Genomic DNA, 15,291 nt, shown 5'->3' on the forward strand with positions numbered 1-15,291 from the left:
AATAGAAGGCCATTTTGATTTTATTGCGTTTAAAATAAAGCAAATCCTCTGTCTGTTCACCGCAACACCAGCAGTGCCATTCCAGTACAGTAGGGGGCAGTGTGCGCCTTTCATCATCCAGTAACCAACTCGTAAACACACACTACGGAACTACAGGACTCGAATTAACACATTTCTCATCTGATTGTGCTACACAATACAGGTAAATATGCTTATGCTGTGTGCATGAATGACTGCGCTATTATGTTGAATTGTATAAACGCGAAATGTAAACAAAACCGGCTTACGCTGTTGTTTTCACAGCGCATGCGTAGTTCACAGCTGTTTGCAGTAATGTCCCTAAACCTTCCCAAGCCGTCATTATGTAACTGTTTCCATGTAATCCTTGTTTTCACTTTATTAATATTCATTTTACAGTTGTGATTTGTGTGTCATTAAAGTGATTACATTAACGTTAGTCCGTACAGTAGTGTGCAGGCTGATGCAGACACCTCCACCCAGTACTGCGGCATATATGAATGATCTAGTGAAGAACGGGGGTTTATATTGCATTTGTGGTAACATAACCCGCTGTAGTAATAAATACTAACTTGAGGCTTGACCAGTTTATCATCACAATATTATCTCGTGACGATTTCATATTTTAACCCAGTTTCCAAACACATGGCTTTTTTGGGATCGTGTTTCACTTTCATAGTGTTTTTTATTATAACAAATAGGAAAGATAACAAATGCAGATTGGTCGACTGTAATTGTCATGTTAAAATATTATACAGCATTGAATAATGTAAATGTTTCAGTAGTTTATATTCTTATGACTTAGTTATACAAGACAAAATTCTATTATGATTTTAATATGGGCTTTTGAGTGGTTAAAGCAGGGGCGTAGCCAGTAATGGGCCAGGGCGGCACTGGCCCGCCCACATTACTCCCTGGCCCGCCCAGGCAAGTTTAATCAAAATACATTTTTTTTTTTTTTATTCAAATGTATTTAAGAAAATAAATTAATATAAACCTGATTTATTGTTGACTGGTGTGTGTTTAATTTGCTTTCTAAATAAAATTGAATTGTTAAAGCAAGTTGTAGGAAGCCTCCGGAACGTAATTGGTTGCTTGGTTGCTAGGGGTTCTGACCGGTAGGCTCTGTGGGTGGAGCGGCGGGCTCTGGCAGCCAGCCAGCTAGCTAACTTTGCTAACTGCTTTTTTATCTTTGTCACAATAATGGCTAAAGTTTCTTTAATGTGTTATTTAAAAAAGCAAGAGTTGAGGAAGACGATACGCCACTGCCTCCATCTGCCGAGTCCTACCAGCTCAGTTCTTCAGACTCATCAACCCACAAGGCGGCTAGTCAGGCGCTGGTGGCGCCGCTTGCCGCTCTCTCCCTGGAGGCAGTTCCGTTCCAGTGCGCTCTCCCGGTCAGCCTGACACAGGTTGACCCGCCGATCTAACGGCAATTGATGAACCACGTACAACCCAATTTGAATTCATGAGTACTACCCGCCTCAATAACCTGTGCCTTTTGTTTTTTGAAAAATAACTCTGTGACTCTTTGGACTATAATTAGATCATTTCTGTTTTCAACAATAAACCCAGGGGCTTGCGTCTTGTTTTGTAGAATGAAAACAACAAAGGTAGGCCTGTTGTTTAACTCATTTCCTTAATTTTTGCTCGTGAAGTGATTTAACCAAGTGGTGTGTTGTGTATAGATGTATGCCTTATAGGTTAACTTACATTGTTTAATTTAAACGAGTTGCTATTTTTTGGCACAAAAGCTTAATTTCCACCAGGGTGATTGCACTGTATATGGTTGATTTAATATAAATTAGGCAGTGTGTTGTTATTTATTTCAGACGTGCTCTGCTGAGAGTTTTCATTATTTAAATTTCCTGTTAGTTTTAGCCTACTTTATTTCAGGTGAACTGTTTTTGCACTACTGACTAGCCTAAATAAGACTGCCTGGCCTGGTTTGTCCAGCCTTTATTGAGCTCTGTGTTGGTTGAACATTTTTAGACAGTGTTTTATTATTGCCTTCGCCGAAAATTGCAAAGTAAAGATGTCAGTGTTTTTTCAGATTGTCTATTCTTTTTTTCTACTCTAAGGTTTAATTATTATTTAAGTCATTTTATTCTAGGATAAACTATTGGCCCACTCACTTTTGCCCCGGCCCACCCAAAATTCAATTTCTGCCTACGCCCCTGGGTTAAAGGAACAGAATGTAAGAAATTAATAGCAATTAATCATAAAATGGCCCTGATATGTCACTAGACATTAAGAAATCATTTTCATTTCAAATACTTATATCACTCACAACAGTGGTCTGGCCAGGATATTGTCATTTAAAAAGTGGAGTTGCAGCCCTCAACTGATGTTATATGTTGTCATGTTGTGTATTGGCCACCAGTTGGGTGATTGCAGTACCAGTTTTAGCCACAAGTTTTGTTATTGCAATACCAGTTCTGGCCACAATCCTACATACTGTTCCTTTAAATGTATTATTTGTATGTTTTCAGGTACGCTGGAATTTTCGGAGAGCGACTCGGACATGTCATATGTCTTCATCAATGACTCGCCGCAGACCAATGTACCATTACTGCAGGCTTGCATCGATGGGGACTTGAGTTTCGCCAAGCGTCTGCTGGAGACCGGTTGCGACCCCAACATCCGTGATCATCGGGGCCGCACGGGTCTTCATCTGGCCGCGGCGAGGGGTAATGTAGACGTCTGCCGCTTCCTGCACAAGTTTGGCGCAGATCTGCTCGCCACTGACTACCAGGGCAACACTGCGCTGCACCTGTGTGGTCACGTGGACACTATTCAGTTTCTGGTGTCCAATGGTCTCAAAATTGATATTTGGTGAGATCAATGGATCATTGTTGTTTGTGAAATTATATTTGGGAAGCTGTCAGCCTATTCTGGCTTTTCTTACAAATATTTAACAGTAGTACAGTTTATTTACCATAATAGGAATAACTGGTCGTGTTTATCAATGCATGTATTGTAAGGATTACCGGTAAAGCTGCCCACATATAAGATTCTAGACTATTCACTTGCATTTAAACAGTAACCACAATGGATCGACCCCACTGGTTCTGGCTAAGAGGAGAGGTGTAAATAAAGATGCCATACGGCTGCTTGAAGGGTTGGAGGAACAGGAGGTGAAGGGCTTTAACAGAGGAACCCACTCCAAACTAGAGGCCATGCAAATGGCTGAGAGCGAGAGGTCAGATGACCCCCCCTCCAATACATCCTTAATCAGTTGCTATCTGGTATAATAATGTAATAATTTGAATGCATAATTAATATCTCTTTTCTTAACACTAATAGTGCGATGGAGAGCCATTCATTGCTGAATCCAAACCTGCAGAACAGCGAGGGTGTGCTGTCCAGCTTTCGCTCCACTTGGCAGGAGTTTGTGGAGGACCTGGGTTTCTGGAGGGTCCTGCTTCTGCTGGTGGTCATCGCCCTTCTCTCTCTGGGCATTGCTTACTATGTCAGCGGGGTACTGCCCTTTTCTGCTGGCCAGCTTGAGTTGGTCCACTGATGGCCTTTTATATGGGCACAGACCCTGTACTGATGGTTCCTTATACAGTAGTACAAGATTAGGTCTTATGATTAGAAATGATCTTGTCATTGTCATAGCAGAGGTAGAATGGGAAAAAAGTACTGCAAGGTTCAAGTATTTATGCGGACAAAAATGTTATGGACGTTTCCCAAATGTTCACCAAATGATGTAAACGTGTTCATTTCTCACACATTTTTCCTTATTCACTAAACATGTAAATGGTCATTTGGTTAGACATTACACATGACTGTTACAGTTTACAAATAATAGGGCATAATTATATTTTGTTTGCATATTAAGTTAATTTAGTGGAATTATGTACATATAAAGGCCAGATACTACATACATATGCTTGTAATGTACTGCTGGTAACAAACTAATGAACTTTATTTAACCAACATTGTATATTTATATATAAGTTTATTGTACGATTTTGTTTTATCCTGTATATGTTCTTTTTGTTTGTATAATAAATGTCATTCTTTCCACAAATAAATGTAATGTTTTTTCACAGGATAAAATTTCAATGTTGATATATTTATTTAGGACGAAAATATCTCAAATATTGTGTGCTAAATTAATATGTGACTGACTTTCACGAGAAGTACATTTTCAAATGTTTTCATTTTTGTTCAATCATTTCTTATTTATTTAGTAATATTTCAAAAATTAGCTTGATGGTTAAAGCATTGATTAATGCTTTTGTTTTTAATTGACACCATCTTTGTTCTCCATCTCAGCGTGTTTCTGAAATGGTCAGGTACTTTCCAGGCAAAACACATGAGCAGGCAGATATAGGGTGGAGCATATCAAAATGAAAGTAAAAGCAAACTTATTTAAAGTTACTCTACGGTTGCTCTTCTGTGTGCTAGCATGCATATCAACTTTATACTAATTTAACAGAGAAAGTGAGCAGGTATGAACAACTAGATTTACAGTTGTCAGGGACCTTTATGTAAAGCAGCTGCTGTACGGTGCATCCAAAGTGTACATTTATCAGTGTGAGTGTTTTTTGGGACGGCTGATGTGACCGAAGAAACAGGTGAGATAAATGTTGATTTATTATCTACATCATTATGTGTTATTATGCAAGTACATAATATTAAACCTGTCTCTCTGATTTTCCATTTATTGTCAACATGATTTATGTAAAGGCCTATTTCAGGCCTACAGTGAGTAGTTCCTTGCAAGGTTTCCACTTCTCTCTTAACCGAGTTAACCAGGTAAGGAAATCCCCTACACAAATTATATGGTTTCATTTTTTCTTTTTGAGTATTAACAATTTTATTTATGCCCATTGTTCCATTTCATATCATAGATTTACAGGATATGTCCTAATGTCGTATAAAATCTTTGACAGTCAGTTAAAACCGTCCTGTTTATTAGGCAAGATATTTGTACATTGCTGAATAATAAAAGAGTGTATTTATATTTGGGACCCTGCCTGTGAAAACCCAGCTTAAAGTTTTGTGATTTACTGTTTTCATCATAAAATGAGAACATTCTGTGAAACTACAACCTTGATATCTTTAATATTAACTGAGTAAGGTCATGTCAAAAATTGAAATCAATGTGAAATGAATGATGACGTTACTAATCTCAATTCGATTATGAGATTTCTGCCTGGATACAGACAGGTTCACATATTCTGTACAGTAGGGGTTTTTAAACTTTATGAGATGGCAGGGACCCCTTTCTTAATAAATAAATAAATATATACACTAGTCAATAGTCCATATATATCCATATTATGTATAAAAAGTATAAAATGTGTTAGATAAATAATGGTGATATTATAAAGAAAGCAATTATTTATAAATGTAAATAATTGGCCGAACTATAAACAGTTTTGCTTTCCTGTTAATTTTTCTGGGGACCCCTTAGTGCCTTCTGGAGGCCCCACTGGTCCCCAGTTTAAAAACCCCTGCTGTATAGTAGGCTATACTGTGCAACACAGAAGCATTTTTTTATAGTGGTGAGAACAGAAAAACTGTGGATATTACTTTGATTGTCACATTGTCCTTATTATATCCGGTATTTTAGTTTAACAGTGCATTAAGAAAGTCATAAGACCTTCACTTTTTTCAATTTTGTTAAATGTTCTATCAAACATCTCTGGAGAGACCTGAAAATGGCTTTCCAAGGACGGTCCCCATCCAACCTGACCGAGCTTGAGAGGTTTTGCAAAAACAAATGGTAGAAAATCCACCAACCCAGGCGTGCAAAACTTGCTTTAATTGCTGTTTAACCATGAGTGAAGGGTCTGGATATTTATATAAATGTTATATTTCAGTTTTTTCTTTGTAATAAATGACAGACATTTTTAACATTCTGTTTTCACTTCGTCACACAGCGGACGACTCTGGGCCGGATCCGCACCAGATCTGCACTGGAACCGCTGACTTTGGTGTGGATTTGGCTCAGAGTCGTCTGTTGTCTGGGAGTGCAGATTCGTGAAAACCAGTGGTGAAAACACAAGAAAATGAATTATGATTGTAGTATTTGGCTGCAACGTACTCTAACAAAACTGAATAAAGTGAAGGAAGACAAAATACTTGAATGCACTGTATGTGCCCATGTTTCTCATGTTCCCTTTTAGTACATTATTAGTCCTTGTTAACCTTAAATACTTCCTTGCGTGTTATTAGTAAAAATGACGTTATCTGTTTCTGTTCAGTTTATTGTCGGTTATCACAGGTCTTGAATTTGAGTGTGCCTATGATACTTCTCTTATAGCTGATAGTTTCTCAAGTGTTTTGTTTTCATTTGTTACAGTATTTGAGTTTAATATCGGATTACTATTACTCAATGTTAGTTTTTTCCTGTCTATTAATATAATAGTCTTCCTGTTTCTTCTCCCAGACGTATGGCGTCCTCCAGCAGTGCTTTGTCTGAAGAGCAGCTTCAATGCTCCATCTGTCTAGATGTGTTCACCGACCCAGTATCCACTCCATGTGGACACAACTTCTGCAGGGATTGCCTTAAGAAATGCTGGGACTGCTCTCAACATTACACTTGTCCAATGTGCAAAGAGACTTTTAAAAAACGACCTGAGCTCAGAATCAACACAACCTTCAAAGAGATTGTGGGTCACTTACAGAAGCAGTATGTTGAGGAAGAGTACACTGTTTACTGTGACGTCTGTACTGGGAAGCACAGAAGAGCGCTCAAATCCTGTCTGAACTGTGAAACGTCATTTTGCGAGACTCATCTGGAGCCCCACAAAATCGCACCAAAAATGATGGAGCACACACTCATCGACCCTGTGGAGAACTTTGAGGATTATGTATGTGAGATTCATAAGAAACCTTTGGATCTGTTCTGCAGAGATGATCAGAAGTGCGTGTGTCATTTTTGCGCACAGGGAAATCACAAGAGTCATGAAGTTGTTCCTCTGGAAGAGGAAAGTGAAGTGAAAAGGGTAAGAGTTATGCCAAATTTAACAATGACTTTCTCACAAATATCCCAGCAAGCATCTGTCATTTCACCGTCTATGTCAGTGGTCACCAGTGTTGGGTGTAACTAGTTACAAAGTAACTAGTTACTGTAATAATATTACTTTTTTCAGTAACTAGTAGTGTAAGGCATTACCCGTCTGAAAATGGTAATATTATTACAGTTTTCCCGAGCTAGTTACTTAAGTTACATTCGCCAGTAGCACCTTCATCACACAAGGCACAAAACACAGAGAACAAAAGGGAAGGGGAGGAGGGCGTGAATGGAACAGTGATTGGTCTAAGTTTGGCACGAGGTATCATTTACCATCACCGATTGGTCGACACCAGGTAGCCAGCAGCACAGAGCGGCAGCGGCACACTCAAAGACAGATCGGGTAAATGGAAGCATCAACAACGGCAAGCTCTTTTTCAGAAGAAGGTTCCCAGCAACAGAAAGCTAGTTTCGACGGGTGGAGATTCAGTCATATTTTTTTTATGTTCAACGGAAGGAAAATAACTTGACGGTGCAGTGCACACTCTTTAATGTTTCTCCGAACGCTGTGCCCCACTTCCGGTAGCGGGTAAGGAAGCCAGCATTTTCTTGGCCGTGGCTTGCCCAAATAAACATTCTTATCCAGAAAAAACTGTAACTAGTAATATAACTAGTAATATAACTAGTTACTTTCTCCAGGGAGTAATAAAGTAAAGTAAGGCATTACTATTTTTGAGAGTAATATGTAATACGTAATATATTACTTTTTTGAGTAACTAGCCCCAACACTGGTGGTCACCAACCCTGTTTCTGGAGATCTACCCTCCTTCATACTTTAGATCCAACCCTGCTTCAGCACACAAAATTCCAACAATGCACATCATGGTCTCTGTGAAGAATTTGGTTCCAAACTCAGTTTTTTTTATTTTTCAAAAATCTAATTTTGTCCATTCCAATTAATATCAATCAAACTGCAATAGGTTTGTTTTGATTTAAGCCTATATAAATATAAATAATTCAATTTAATTGTATTTATATAGTGCTTTTCACAATTGGTAATTGTTTCAAAGCAGCTTTATATTAATAGAAGCATGGGAAAACACAGAAAAATCGACAGACAATATAAGTAGCAAAATACAATGGCTATGAATAAACTTTACAAGTGAGTGATTAATAATGTATTGTTTACAAGAGGTTGCTAAGTTAAGCCAATGTTGGCTGACTCGCCGGGGTTGAAAAACCCCCTAGGAGAAAAGCCTTGGAGGAAAAAAAAGTCCTAGGAGGAAAAAAAACCCTTGGGAGATATATATATATATATGTATGTATGCATCGGCTGGGCATCACGTTGAAAGACAGCCAGTAGATCAGTGGTATGTTGATCTCCACGGCAGCTGGAACTGGGTCTGTTTGTCTCAATGTCCTCGGGTTCGAGGATGAGATAGGGATAGAGAAACAAAATCCTATAAGCGTAGGGGCCGCTCGCATGTAATGCAAGTGTCACACAGTGTTGTGTTTTAATATATGCTCGGTTTCAGACAGGCTAGCTATTGCGGCATTAGTATATTATCCAGAAGAGTTATGTAAACGCTTTGTTACGTATACAGGCTAACTATTGCGAAATAAGTACATTAACTAGATAAATTATGTTAAAAAATAAGTAATTAAAAACATGATAACATACTTATAAACATGTTTTGATTAAAAAAACAGTTATCTCGTTTTGGATTCAAACTCTTCCTATCCCTTATTGGAAATCACTTGACTTTTTCTGAAGATTTCCAACCAAAAATCACACTAGCCAACTCAATAAACTTCATGAAATGTGACAAAACTTTTATAAATTTTATTAATGTTATAAAACATTATATATGTTTTAGTTTTAAAGAGCACCTATTTCATTGCTTAAAACAATGTTATTTGGTATAATACAATGTGTTTGCATGGTTAATAGTTAAAAAACACATTATATTCCACATACCGTACATTTTTGTAGCTCTAGATTTCACTCTCTTCCTGAAACGCACGGATTTGAAAAGCTGTGTGTCCCTGATTGGCCAGCTAATCTGTACGTTGTGATTGGTCTGAATACCTCTAGCGTCAGCCAGAAATGTGACACTACTTACTATGTTTGAAAGATTTCCGCACAGGAAGTAAAATGTTGTCTACAATCTGTGTGTTTGTTGTAGTCCAAGAAAAGAGATTGATTTATTATATTAATATTTTATTTGGAAAGCTTCAGAAAAGGTCACGTGATATCCAGTTCAATGCTTACTGGTTTTGGCGTTGCACTGTGGGAATTTTTAAGGAGCGGATGTTCCAGTGCACTGGAAGGATTTTGCGATTGAGATATGATGCATGATCTCTGAAAGCCATTATTTGTAGTATATCTCCCTGATCAGTGCCCAGACTACTAAACAAGGGAGCTTATTGAGACACAGCTTTAGATATTTCGGACGCAGCCTAGATCTCCAGAAACATGGTTGGTGACCACTGGTCAGATTAACCATGGAGTTTCTAGCCAAAATAAACTTTAATTTGGTTATGTGTCATTTTTGACTAAATGACTTGCGAGATATTCCATCATGTAAGCAAAGTCATCAGTGATTACAAGGTGTTTGGTTTCATTTATTTATTACATTTATTTCTTTTGGGCTATGGTCTATACAATTTTCACTGACAACCCAACTTTTGCCTTGTTTAAAGGTTGATCATATAAATATGTTATTGAATCTTGTTTGGTATTTTCTATGTATGTAGGCTGAGATCAGGGAAACTCAAGCAAATATACATGGAATGATTAATGCCACACTGAAGAAAACTGAAGAGATCAATTTTGCGATGGAGTACAAGAATGTGAGTCCTCAATGTAATACTCAACCTTCATTACTGCTATCATATACATTCAACTTCACACAACTTTTTTTTAACTAGTCCCAAGGTCACTTTTGGTTATTAAGTTATTTTCTGCATTACAATAAAACGTGCATGGAGATCTAGTTTTTGCTGTGCCGTTTAGAGAAACACAGAGAAAGAGAAGACAGAAATTGCGGAGCTCTTCACTTCATTGGAGCGCTTGATTGGGAAAAGCAAGAAGGAGTGTCTTGAAGTGATGGAGGAGGACAGGAGAGCAGCAGAAGGGCGGGCTAAAGCTCTAACTGAAGAGCTGGAGAAGGAAATAAAAGAATTAAAGTCAAGAGATGCTGAGCTGGAGCAGATCTTACATGCTGATGATCATCACCACATACTACAGGTAGACAAGTGACAATCCAACAGTGGTTTAGTGTACAAACGTAGAGTTAAACATAAACATTCAAATGTAAACCTTCATGGACCCAACAATATGAAGAACAGGAAGACTTATAATTTTGTATGATGATGCCCACTACCAGATCACTTGAAATAAGAACTGGGCTAAATATTGGGATTAGACTATATAGAAAATGTCCTCTCTTTACAAAGCTGATTTTAAGGTTTCTTTATTCTCTTCTAATGCATTACAGGCCCCATGTAGACCCCAACAGCACAAAACCTGGCCTGTGTTGACCTGTAACACACACCCAAGTACAGAGACCTTGAAAAAAACACTGTCTCACGTTCAGGAATCATTCTGTAAACAAATGGAAGAGCTTCCAATGATAAGTAAATGCTAACTTATAACCTACATAATGCATATATACAGCACCTGTGTTGGTGTTTTGCCAATATAATAAACAACAATTTGTTTCTCTTCAAAACAGAACTTAAAAGAATTCGGAAATATGCAGGTGTGTTGCCTTGTAGTGAATATTTATCATTACAATCCATCATGTGTTTACCTCCAAAACAAATCTAATAACCAGTTTGTCCTGATTCTTTTACATTTCTTCCTGTTTGTTTGCTAGTGGATGTAAGGTTAAACCCCATGACAGCACATCCAAATATAATTTTGTCAGGAGACAGGAAGCAAGTATGGTGCGGAGGAGAAGAGCGAAACGTTCCAGACCACGAGGAAAGATTCAATCTACGTGTTAGTGTGCTTGGAGACGAGGGATTCTTCACAGGGAAATTTTACTTTGAGGTGCAAGTGATGGGGAAAACAGACTGGGATATAGGAGTGGCTAAAGAGTCTGTTAAAAGGAAAGGACTCATAACATTGGACCCAAAGAATGGATACTGGATTTTGTGGCATAGGAATGGGAACGAGTATTGTGTTGGTGATAATCTCCCTGTTCTTGCTCTGAAAGCCAAGCCTCAGAAGGTTGGAGTATTTGTGGATTATGAAGGAGGTGTAGTGTCCTTTTATGATGTAGATGCCAGATCTCACATTTACTCTTTCACTGACCAGACCTTCACAGAGAAACTCTATCCGTATGCTTGTCCATGTTTACATCTTTTGGGTAAAAATGCTGCCCCACTCGTCTTCACTCTTGTTGAACGTTACGAATGAATAGAGATGGATTAACTATTATGCATTTAAGTGTGAGGGCTGAGAATCAATTGAAGTATATGAATGTATGTAAATAAATGAAATGTGCACACGAATGGAAGTTTAAAAAAAATACAAAGGGGGTTATAAAACATTGCATTATTTATTGTTAATATTTTATTTGGGATATCTATTCCAATGTAAAACGTAATCATAACTGTATAACTCTTGTATGTTGATGATTACTTGTAGTATTGTGGTCACGTTCAAGTTGTTTAATACCGCCCCCTGGTGCTCAAAGACGAGCAGAAAGAAATAAAATATTTAAATTTTTAACACATATTTTTTTTGTATTGTACAGAATAACACAGTTATGCATTTTAATAAATTCGTATCATACACTCACAGTAGCCATAAAAATCAATCACCTGTTTACAATGAAGTTTCAAATGCGTCTGCTATGACCTCAAACCATGTTTAACCAATCAGCCTTTAGCTAATATTTGTCACCTTGCTTTTTTTGTTTGAAGGATGTTGTCTTGCCGAAGAGATCAATTAATATAGTATGGGAATATCTCTGTTTTGACAGTGTAAATACACTAGTTTGTCAAACAAGCCCGTTTTCGTTCACCCGCTCATCCAGTCTAAAATCAAGTAAGAGCCGCCCGTTAATGATTAAGAAATTTGGCAGCGTAGCATAATGAGCTCTGAGTTTTGAACTCCCAGACTACAGAAAGGGATAAAGAGACAATGACTGATGAACTGGAGGAAGGTAGGCGACTGTTTAAAGACTGATATTTTTAGGCTCCTCGTAGACCCTCATTGATTCCAACACACCTTTGTCTGTTTACACTTGCTGGCGCGCGCGCGTTCACACACTTTTCCATTTTTGAATTTGTAAAAATTTTACATTATATCCCCTTCTTCCCAACCTTTGACCCTAAAATATCTGCTAATATATATATATATTTTTTTAAGATTATGATTATGTTTCTTATGTAACATAAGATTATGTTTTATCATGACACGCACGCGCGCGCGTTGGAACTTGGAGCAATTGAATTCACCAGCCACCTTGCACATTGAAACCTAATCAGTTTGAAGATTATGTGTGAGGTTTCCATTATAAGTACCATATTATGGGGCGGTTTCCCAAACAGGTATTAGACTAGTTTTAGACTAAAATAAATGTAAGAGCTGTCCAAAGTGAAAACAACTTGCACTGACATATCTTAAAATACATCAGTGCCCTTTGTTTTGCCTCAAAATGCACACAGGTAATGTTTTTAGTAAATCATATTTTGTTAAAACTAGTTAATTTTCTAATTAATCTAAGGCCTAGTCCTGGTTTAAACTAATCCCTGTCCGGGAAATCACCCCTATATGAACCATGAACTGTTTACCATTAAAACAATGATGTACAAATGTCTTTAATGTAGTGTATTTTGGCCCTTATTCCTATAAGATTTAGTATGCTGTATTGGTTCCCCCATTTGCAGATAACAAGATCCCACCAAACAACCAACGCATTATCAACAGACACAGAGACCATTACAATTTCCATTAAAACCCAATACAAATCCCATTATAACCTTTAAATCCTTTAGAATGTCTGTAATGGTTGGTTGATTTTTCCAGTAGGGCTGTACCTGCTGTATGTATGTATGTACTGCATATGTGTGACTTTATATAATGAGCATGCAAATCACCACAGTATCTTTTATTAATATTTATATTATTCTGTGTATTTATTAAACCCGTCTGTATTCTGAGCTTTGCTTTCATGCTCTGTCATGACTGCTTGTCCTGCTACAGATAAAGATTGGTACTGTATATAACTTTCTTCTTTTGTCCTTGATGCAAATAATTGCGTAATGTGATTTTAAAGGTTCACTGGAGGTGTATATGGTGTAATACAGTAGTATGCAAAACTCTTAGGCCACCATGCCACGGTTTTGTTTTTGCAATAGTGATCATATCTAAGAAATTTGTTTGCAGTAATAACAAATTATAAACAAAAGTGTCAAGTATTTCCTGTGAGCTCCTCCCTTACACTTGAGTGATAGAAGGAACCTGCAGGTGCATGATTCAGACATATGATGGAATAATTTTTTAGTGCTAAATGTTTGTGAGGGAAACTTAAGCCTGTTCAGCTTCCCAAAGTAGCCCGCATTATGGAAACAATGGATATAGTTTGTCTATCCGGGATAGAAGCGGAGTTTTGCAAGTGTATTTGTTTAATGCTGGATTTTGTTGAAATGGGGCGGTCCCAACTTGGTAGTGAGTCACAGGCGATAAGTAAAACTGCATAATATGTCTGTGTTTAGTTGGCAATCGTGCATATAATGTACAGTAAATTATATAAACACGTTGTAAATCATAAGTTATCCAGAGATGGTGGGACCTTTAAACCTAAATAAAATGAAATCCTAATTTCTAATTGTAATGGAATGAATTCAGGACTCCAGTCTCCTCAAAAGAGTTTAAGATGTGCTTAGTGCCAAGAGAGGTAACATAGAAGACTTTTGCCAGAAGCCATTTTGTTCTGAAAATTGTGGGAATTCATTTTGTGTACATGTTTCCTGTATTTTGGTATCTTAATAAAGAGACTGCAAAATTTTGCTCAAATACCAAAGCTGGTAATGGCCTACGACTTGGTGATGTCTTGTGCATACACTATACACTCATGCAAGTATATCTGATTCAGTCTTCCCACCAGCCCCGCCGCTCTCATAACGCGCATCACGCTCTCTGCGTGGGGCACCACGTGCTGAGAGGGCACCAAAAATAATAGCCTAATGAAAAAAAATTATAATGCTGAAATTATTTCATTACCCTATAGAAATATTATTAGGCACTTTTTATCCATGTATATATGTTATAAAAAAAGGGGGAACGAGATAATTTAATTGCTCTAGTCTAGAAAGTATGCCCCCCAGCCTTTGATGGTCCGTGCCGGTTGATCGCGCGGGCGCCTGACTTTTGACAGAGGCCGTTGCTCAATCCGAAGGCTGCAGCCTGCAGAGGTCGCATATCTAAGCGCATACGTCATCAAACGTTCTTATTTGGTAATATTAACGATTATAAAGTTGACTATTATTCTTAGTTAATCATAAATTGTTGTAATATGCTTATGACTTGCTAATGTAATGTTCAGTTACCTGAAATAAACCAGGCTTGATGACGTATGCAGCCTGCATATGCGACCTCGCGCAGGCTGCAGCCTTCGGATTGAGAAACGGACAAGTAGGCAATTTTTGGAAATGGCCCCGAAAAGAGTCAGGATCGGAAAAAATAAAAAAGAAGAAACTGCGGGATGATGCCCGTGCATCACTTGCAGGTAAGTCCATCATGTTTAATCATTCCTAAATCAGGGAAATGCGCATGGGCTGCAGCTGCTGCTAATCGTAATGCGCCTCGAACTTGCTGTGATGACAAACTATGTTGTTATAATTTATAATCTCAGTGCAAGCTAAAATGAGATTTTACTGTAAAACATTACCTATGCATATGCATTTTACAAATAACTGACGCAGCTGTTACTTTCTTTACTACGTTTCTTTAGATATTGAGCAGTAGTTTATTTTGTGGTTTATTTTGACGTGATGGTGGCTAAAACCTTCTCAGTAACAGTTAACCCAGCAGTCAGTGCACATGCTAGGCTAACAATTCCTGACTGTTAAATATATATAAATATAAAACGTCATTATATATGATATGAAGCAAACATTACTGTGACACTAAGTTCTCTGAATCATTGTTTTATTTAAGAATATTGAGTATTCTTGTTTACTTATTGATGTTTATTTAATGTAATTTATTTAAAGTGACATTGTACATGGGAAAAACATGTCTGGATTATTTTGATAATTTAAGTTTGGTAATTTTTTCTATT

General features: G+C 37.5%; 2 protein-coding genes across 2 annotated transcripts; both read left to right on the forward strand.

The window, feature by feature from the left end:
* Nucleotides 1-89: 89 nt before the first annotated feature.
* Nucleotides 90-4,120, forward strand: ankrd46b (ankyrin repeat domain 46b). Its single transcript, XM_065289062.2, has 4 exons — nt 90-202; nt 2,511-2,853; nt 3,062-3,220; nt 3,325-4,120. Exons 2-4 carry the CDS (start codon nt 2,543-2,545, stop codon nt 3,539-3,541), a joined length of 687 nt encoding a protein of 228 aa, XP_065145134.1. The 5' UTR covers nt 90-202; nt 2,511-2,542; the 3' UTR covers nt 3,542-4,120.
* A 264-nt stretch (nt 4,121-4,384) lies between these two features.
* LOC135778641 (E3 ubiquitin-protein ligase TRIM39-like) lies at nt 4,385-11,995 on the forward strand. Its single transcript, XM_065289061.2, has 8 exons — nt 4,385-4,604; nt 4,717-4,785; nt 6,425-6,983; nt 9,749-9,844; nt 10,008-10,241; nt 10,492-10,630; nt 10,729-10,755; nt 10,873-11,995. Exons 3-8 carry the CDS (start codon nt 6,429-6,431, stop codon nt 11,415-11,417), a joined length of 1,596 nt encoding a protein of 531 aa, XP_065145133.1. The 5' UTR covers nt 4,385-4,604; nt 4,717-4,785; nt 6,425-6,428; the 3' UTR covers nt 11,418-11,995.
* The last annotated feature ends 3,296 nt before the right edge of the window (nt 11,996-15,291 follow it).

The sequence above is a fragment of the Paramisgurnus dabryanus genome, chromosome 2 (genome assembly GCF_030506205.2).
Source record: "Paramisgurnus dabryanus chromosome 2, PD_genome_1.1, whole genome shotgun sequence".
Classification (NCBI taxonomy): Eukaryota; Metazoa; Chordata; class Actinopteri; order Cypriniformes; family Cobitidae; genus Paramisgurnus; species Paramisgurnus dabryanus.

Bases quoted from the DNA above. Each gene is read 5' to 3' on its own strand.
- ankrd46b (XM_065289062.2), top strand. From the start codon at position 2,543: ATGTCATATGTCTTCATCAATGACTCGCCGCAGACCAATGTACCATTA. The intron at 2,854-3,061 runs GTGAGATCAATG...GCATTTAAACAG, and splicing joins GGTCTCAAAATTGATATTTG to TAACCACAATGGATCGACCC. The intron at 3,221-3,324 runs GTCAGATGACCC...TAACACTAATAG, and splicing joins CAAATGGCTGAGAGCGAGAG to TGCGATGGAGAGCCATTCAT.
- LOC135778641 (XM_065289061.2), top strand. From the start codon at position 6,429: ATGGCGTCCTCCAGCAGTGCTTTGTCTGAAGAGCAGCTTCAATGCTCC. The intron at 10,242-10,491 runs GTAGACAAGTGA...AATGCATTACAG, and splicing joins ATCATCACCACATACTACAG to GCCCCATGTAGACCCCAACA. The intron at 10,756-10,872 runs GTGTGTTGCCTT...TTTGTTTGCTAG, and splicing joins AAGAATTCGGAAATATGCAG to TGGATGTAAGGTTAAACCCC.